Source organism: Benincasa hispida, chromosome 4 (genome assembly GCF_009727055.1).
Source record: "Benincasa hispida cultivar B227 chromosome 4, ASM972705v1, whole genome shotgun sequence".
Lineage (NCBI taxonomy): Eukaryota > Viridiplantae > Streptophyta > Magnoliopsida > Cucurbitales > Cucurbitaceae > Benincasa > Benincasa hispida.
In genome coordinates this window covers 47180905-47188238 of record NC_052352.1, presented here as the reverse complement: position 1 = coordinate 47188238, position 7334 = coordinate 47180905, and the positions used below count along the sequence as shown (strand labels likewise).

General features: G+C 28.6%; 1 protein-coding gene across 1 annotated transcript; it reads left to right on the top strand.

The window, feature by feature from the left end:
- The first annotated feature begins 282 nt into the window (after positions 1-282).
- LOC120075953 (amino acid permease 3-like) lies at positions 283-6745 on the top strand. The gene is made up of 7 exons (XM_039029710.1): positions 283-484; positions 3816-3909; positions 4013-4246; positions 5048-5141; positions 5252-5466; positions 5580-5719; positions 5815-6745. Exons 1-7 carry the CDS (start codon positions 479-481, stop codon positions 6466-6468), a joined length of 1437 nt encoding a protein of 478 aa, XP_038885638.1. The 5' UTR covers positions 283-478; the 3' UTR covers positions 6469-6745.
- The last annotated feature ends 589 nt before the right edge of the window (positions 6746-7334 follow it).

Sequence of the window (7334 nt, the reverse complement as noted above, 5' to 3'; positions counted from 1 at the left end):
TTTTGTGTATGGCAATGGTTTAACAATCCAAGAACCTTATTCTTCTTCTTCATCATATCCTCATTCCCTTCAAATATATTCAATAAATGGTGGGAGGAGAGTGCTTGCACGTGACCTTTCTTTAAGAAAAAAATAATAAAAATTCAAAAAAAAAAAAAAAAAAAAATTCAAGATGTAACCCTATTTAAATATTAATTATAAAGACAAAAGAATTTTATTTATTTTTTTGGGAATATTTTGGTATTTTTGTGATCTATATAAAGGCCTTATGGATATTATTTGGATTCACACAAACTCAAAGCACATAATCCCATATTTTCTCTCCTCCTTGTGCTAATGCCCTTCACTCTCCTCTCCTAAAACTAGAGCTTAGAGAGGGAGAGAAAAGAAATAAAGATCTCTTTGAGATCTAGAGAGAGAAGGGCATCACAAGTAATTTTAATTACTTAATTGGAGCATTTTGTTCATCATCAATATAATGAAGGTGAGTTATGCATTATTTTTAGGGTTTTTATTATTATTATTATTATTATTCTCTTCTTATTTAATTCAAATTCTATTTTGTTAATTTTTGAATTGTTTTCGAATATAAGTGAGCCAACTTATTTACAAATATAGCAAAATGTTACTGTTTATTAGTGATAGATCATAATAGGTACTGATAGATATCTCAAGGTCTATCACTGATGTTGATAGATGTCTATTATTGTCTATCATTGCCTACTACTAATAAATAGTGATACTTTGCTATATTCGAAAATATTTTCAACCGTTTTTTAATTTAAAATAATTATCCTTAATTTTTAGGTTTGTTATCTTCTCTCTTTTATAAGATTAGTTAATTTCGTGAACATATACACTAACTTTGACAAAGATTTAATTTTGTTGACTTTGTTTAGATAATCTTAGCTATTTCATTAAAAGAAGATAATTTGTGGTTATGGTCTTTATATTTGTCGGTTGTTGATGTTAAGACTAAGTTGTAATTGTTATATATACATTTAAAATTTGTATGAATGTGTTACATAAACTAAATAGAGATTAATTATTACAAATTTATATTTGCAAACAAAAATATTTAATATCCTATATCATTTTAGATTATTAGGTTAGAGGCTTTTGTTAGTATTAGGGGGAAAGTGGATTTTAGGAATTAAAATATACAAATTTCATAGGTATTAATATTATAATCTGATAAAAATAATAATATACACTATTTATACTTAAAAATATTAATAAACAAGAGTTAAATTAGAGGGTTTGGGGGGAAAAAGAGGAAATTAAACAAGAAAAAAGAAAATCTGATAATAGTTTTTACATTGATTTTCAGCATGTAAAAAACAAGTTTTGTTTAAAAACTTTTATAAGCAATTTTTAGAACGACAAAAGTTAGAATAGAGGGTTTGTGGGGGAAAAAAAAGAGTGAAATAACATAATTTATTTCTGATAATTGTTTTTATATTGATTTTCAGCATATATATGAAAAACAAGATTTGTTTAAATACTATTATGAGCCATTTTTCAAAACGTGTGAGAGAATCGAACTTCTAACATCGAAAACAATAGTATAAACTTTATATCAATTGAGTTATGTTAATGTTGAGAAGCATTATAGTGAAATGTTGAAAATTAAGGTTTCATTTGGTAACCATTTCATTTTTTGTTTTTGGTTTTTGAAAATTTAACCCTATGAACACACTTCTATCTCCAATTTTTTTTCTTTGTTATCTACATTTTAGCAATGGTTTAAAAAAAATCAAGCCAAATTTTGAAAACTAAAAAAAGCAGTCTTTAAAAGCTTGTTTTTGTTTCTAGAATTTGGCTAAGAATTCAATCATTGTACTTAAGAAAGATACAAATCATTGTAAGAAATAGGAAGAAAATAGAGTTAATTTTTAAAAAGAAAAGAAATGGGCCTAAACAATTAGTTTGAATATCTAATATTTAGTTAATAGCTTAAGTAGTTTTTAAAAATGAAAAATTATACAAAATAATGAGAGATGAGAGGTTTGAATCTTTGATCTTCTAATCGAGAATTTGAAATTTATGTTGATTGAGTTATACGCTGATATTCACATTCAAACTTTAAAAAATGCCATATGCCAATATGGCATATACTTTTTAAGTACTATACCATTTGCTATATTCCTTAGTTGAAAACAAAGAAAAAGATTTATACTAAAAGCTTAAGTGAAATAAAAACATTTTAACATATCATTCTTTGAATCGATAATATAAATTTGACAATTTAGTTTATTATGTAAAAATCTCATTGTACTTTAATTACAGGCCTAGAATAATTAAATATCTTGTTTCGAAAAAGTCAACTGATAAATATTTTTTTACTATACTTTAAACAAATTTCAAAGAAAAAAACAAAAAAGGTCCAGAAAAAAGGGGGACATAGTTGTCCTCTAATTCAAGGGGTAGAATTCTGTCGTTTACATAAAATGATAAGAAAAATAGAACTAATTTAGTTGTATTAAGATTTTAATTTTTGTAAGCTTCCCTTTGAAATCCTCCAAACATACTATTCTTTAGACCCTAAAATTAAAAATATATCACAACTACAATGCAATTGAAACACGTAACATAGTTTAGCAACAAAAAAAAAAGTTCTTTTTAGCTTTGTAATCAATTTTTGATTTACTTAAACTTATTTTATAAAATTAACAAGTTTAGAAAATGGATACCACTTGAGAAATTTTGGTAAATTTGATAACCATTTTATTTTTAATATTTTTATTTTAAAAATATATGTTTGTTTTCTCCTATATTGTATACTTTATCTCACATTTTTTTAAAAAAATATTTAAATTATTAGTCAGATTCTAAAAACAAATGGTTTTGAAACTAAAGCTTTAGAATTTTTCTTTTTGAGCAATGATTAGGAACAATCAATTCTTAGCTTTATACTCTCAATTTCTTTACATACAAAAATAATTAAAAAGAAAATTTATTTTTAAAATGAAAAAATAAAATGATACATGACAATTTTATATTATACAAATGATTAGGCAACACTTATAACTTGTTTATAACCTCATAATTTTGAGAGATTTCAATTCATAATGGATTTCAAATGAATTTTATTGTTCGACATTACAGTAAATGAAATGATTTTAAAATAAAAAGGGATTTAAAATGTTGTTTTACTTTTTTTTTTTTAAAAAAAACTTTTGTAACTATCGAATTTTGTACAATTTCATAAAATTTGAAAGTATTACTTAATTAACATTATCCGGTTCTGATTTTCAATTAACATATAATAGTAAAAAGTCTATATTAGTAAATTTATAATTTTTTTTTTTGTTATCATTCAAATAAAAAATTTTAAATACATTCATTTAAAAAATTTCTCCTTTTAAATAAATTAATTGATTTAAAATCATTTTTCGAATTTTGAATCACATTATTTAAAATCATTTTCTAAACTTTCTTGAATACAAGGAAAGGTTAAGTGTTTTCCCTCTAAAATAATTAAAGAAAAAAAAAAACTCAAGAAAGTAGAAAGATTTTGAAGCTTCTGAGGGGGCTCGTATCTCGAGTCAAAGTGGTGAGAAAATAGTTTAGTCGGCCGTCAACATATACGCGCTTTTAATAATAGTGTTCACTCCACGCGCCACCATTGGTTTTGCTTCAAACAACACGTGCTCTGCCTTTCCTCTTCTTCTCTATAAAAACTTAAATTCCCATCTCCTTCTTCTCCAAAACAAAACTTCAGCCTCTGTTTTTTTCCTTCAGACTCTTTGAAACTGTACAGAAAAACTAAAAGAAGAGACTGAAATTCTTGCTATTATTGTTTGATTTTGAAGATGGGTGAGGACCAAGCTTTTGGAATTTCCACCGATGTGGTTCCACAAGGCGGCTCCAAGTGCTTTGACGACGATGGCCGGCTCAAGCGAACCGGTAATTTCATACATACAGCAAAAACAGAGTCCTCTGTTTTTCTTTTCTTCCCTCTAAAAACAGGGTCTTATTTTGGTGTTTTTTGTTTAAAAATAAAAAACAGGGACTCTATGGACGGCGAGTGCTCACATAATTACAGCCGTTATCGGGTCCGGCGTTCTTTCATTGGCTTGGGCGACGGCTCAGCTCGGCTGGGTCGCCGGTCCGGCGGTTATGTTTTTGTTCTCTTTGGTTACTTATTACACTTCTATTCTTCTCTCTGCCTGTTACCGCTCCGGCGACCCTGTTTCCGGCAAGAGAAATTATACTTATATGGATGCTGTTCAGGCCAATCTCGGTGAGTTAAAATCCCAATTTTACCCTCATCTATTAATTTAGGCTCTCTATTTATTTTTTTTCCCCATAACAATTTGATCTTTTAAGGCCTCTTTGATAATGATTGTGTGTTTTTTAAATTTATGCTTAGTTTCTCGATTATAATCTTTACTTTTATTAAAGAAATATTTGAATTTTTATCCCATTTTTAAAACAATGACAATTTTTTTAAAAGTAGTTTTTAAATTTTAGTTTGGCTTAGTTTTTGTAAATCTTGGGAATAGCAAGAATTTATGGTAAAAGTAGGGTGTATAAACTTCAATTTTTTTTAAAAAATCAAAATAATAAATAGTTACTTAATAAATCTTAATTTTTTTTTGATATTTTCAAAAATAAAAAATAAGAAAAATTATTTATTCAAATTAGTAAAATTTAATTTTCTTTAATAAAAGTCTATTAGTATTTAGTAGTGATAAAAATTTATAGAAATCCATCATTGATACTATGTGATAGACGCTAATAGAAGTCTATCAATGTCTATCGGTATTTTTTTGTTATTTCTGTAAATAGTTTGACATTTTATTTTTTTTGAAAATTTTCCCTTTTTTTAATGAAAATTCATAATCAAGGAAGGAGAGTGTTAAAAAGTTTTAAACCTATTAAAAAAAAAAGAGTAAAGTTTGGTATTCCAAGTTGTTAACTTGTAGCTCACAATTGAGGGGAGGGGAGTGTTAAAGATTTAAGAATATGAGAAAGAAAGTTAAAAATGATAACTTTAATTTTTTGGGGTTAACCTTTTTGGTTGTGTTTGATTAATTTACAGGTGGTTTGAATGTGAAGTTATGTGGACTTGTTCAATATGCAAATCTTGTTGGAGTGGCAATTGGCTATACAATAGCTTCAGCCATAAGCATGATGTGAGTAAAATTTTAAATATTTTTTTTTATTTTTTTTTTTTTGGTTCTAACTATTCATTATTTATGTTTTGTAAGGCTGAAATTTAATTTTCTAATTTTCTTCTTTTCAGGGCAATTAAAAGGTCAAATTGCTTCCATGCAAGTGGTGGAAAAGATCCTTGCCAAATTAATAGCAATCCTTATATGATAGCTTTTGGTGTTATAGAGATAATCTTCTCTCAAATTAAAGACTTTGATCAGCTTTGGTGGCTCTCCATTGTTGCTTCTATCATGTCTTTTACTTACTCAACAATTGGACTTGGCCTTGGAATTTCTCAAATTGCTGGTAAATTCTCAAAACATGTCTGTTTTTTTTTTTTTTTGTTCTATGATGTTTTTTTTAATAGCATTCTAGGAAGAAGATTGTGATTATGTTCTTGTTTTGATTGTTTGTTTTAGCAAATGGGAAAATTGGAGGTAGTTTGACTGGAATTAGCATTGGAACTGTCACTCAAACACAAAAAGTATGGAGGAGTTTCCAAGCTCTTGGAGACATTGCTTTTGCCTACTCTTACTCGATTATCCTCATAGAAATTCAGGTATGAATCTCGGGAAAAATAGGTGTTGAATCGGGTTATCGTCGTGTTTTTTCGATTTGATTGATAGAGCTATGTTATGTTTCTTTGTGGAACAGGACACTGTTAAATCTCCACCTTCAGAGGCTAAGACAATGAAGAAGGCAACTTTAGTGAGTGTGTCAGTGACGACGCTTTTTTACATGTTGTGTGGCGCTGCTGGCTACGCTGCGTTCGGGGACTTGGCGCCAGGAAACCTACTCACCGGGTTCGGGTTCTATAATCCTTTTTGGCTCCTTGACATTGCCAATGCTGCCATTGTTATCCATCTGGTTGGTGCCTACCAAGTGTATTGCCAACCCCTCTTTGCCTTTTTGGAAAAGTATGCTGCTGAGAAGTTTCCTGATAGTGACTTCATCACCAAAGACATTGATGTTCCGATCCCCGGCTTTCGCCCCTATAAACTCAACCTATTCCGATTGGTTTGGAGGACAGCTTTCGTGATCGTCACAACCGTGATATCGATGCTTCTCCCGTTCTTCAACGACGTCGTTGGACTCCTTGGAGCTCTAGGATTTTGGCCTCTCACCGTGTACTTCCCGGTCGAGATGTACATTGCGCAAAAGAAGATACCAAAATGGAGTTCAAGATGGTTGTGCTTGCAAACCTTAAGTTTCGCCTGTCTCATAATCTCGATAGCAGCTGCAGCCGGTTCAGTCGCCGGGGTCGTTCTAGATTTAAAGACCTACAAGCCCTTTAAGACAAGTTTTTGATTCTCATAGATTTGGCCTTTGTGGGAACTCACAGTTGATGGAAGGTGTGCTGCAATGGAAGAGGGTGGCCAAAATGACATTTTTAATTCAAGTTCATAAAGAAAAAGGCTTCCAACAGTGAAGCTTTCTCTTCTCTGTTAGTTATATTTTTACTGTTTTCCCAAGAAAATAGATGAAATCATGCATGTACATGTTTAAATTGTCACATTTCCAACTTTGTACTCTCCATTTCACAATGAAAAAAATATATAATATATATAAAAGATTTCATTTGGTCTATTCAATATTTGTTTAATTTTAGTTCATCTAATTTCCATAAAACTTTTAATTATAAAAATTAGTTAAATAATAATGATAATTTTCATTATAGTAAAAAACTAAGAAATGATTTAAAATTTTTTATAAAGTAAATAAACTAAAATTAAATATTGATTTTAAATTTCCATGAAATCTGAAAATTTTACAAGAGGTAAAGGAATGTTTGACTTACCATTTTTATTAATTTGACTTTACATGGCATAAAATGTGGTAGATTTTGGAAACTAGTAAGCAAATTATAAAGTTCAAAATAGAAATTTTCATGTCTAAATTTTAGAAATATGGACATGTATAATTTTTTAATGATAAAATGAAAATGTCTCATATCTTATATCAAAATCAAATCTATAAATGTATTAAAAAAATGTCGATCTACTATAAAACTATTTTGGCACCCATTTTCAAAACAAATCCCATCAAAAATCCCAAAAGGTCAAAAAAGAGGTAAAGTAATATTCGACCCATATTTTCATAAATTTGACTTTGTAGTATAAAATCAAATAAAGTTTTTAAAGTTATGCTTGGAGATATAAACTCAAGTGACACAA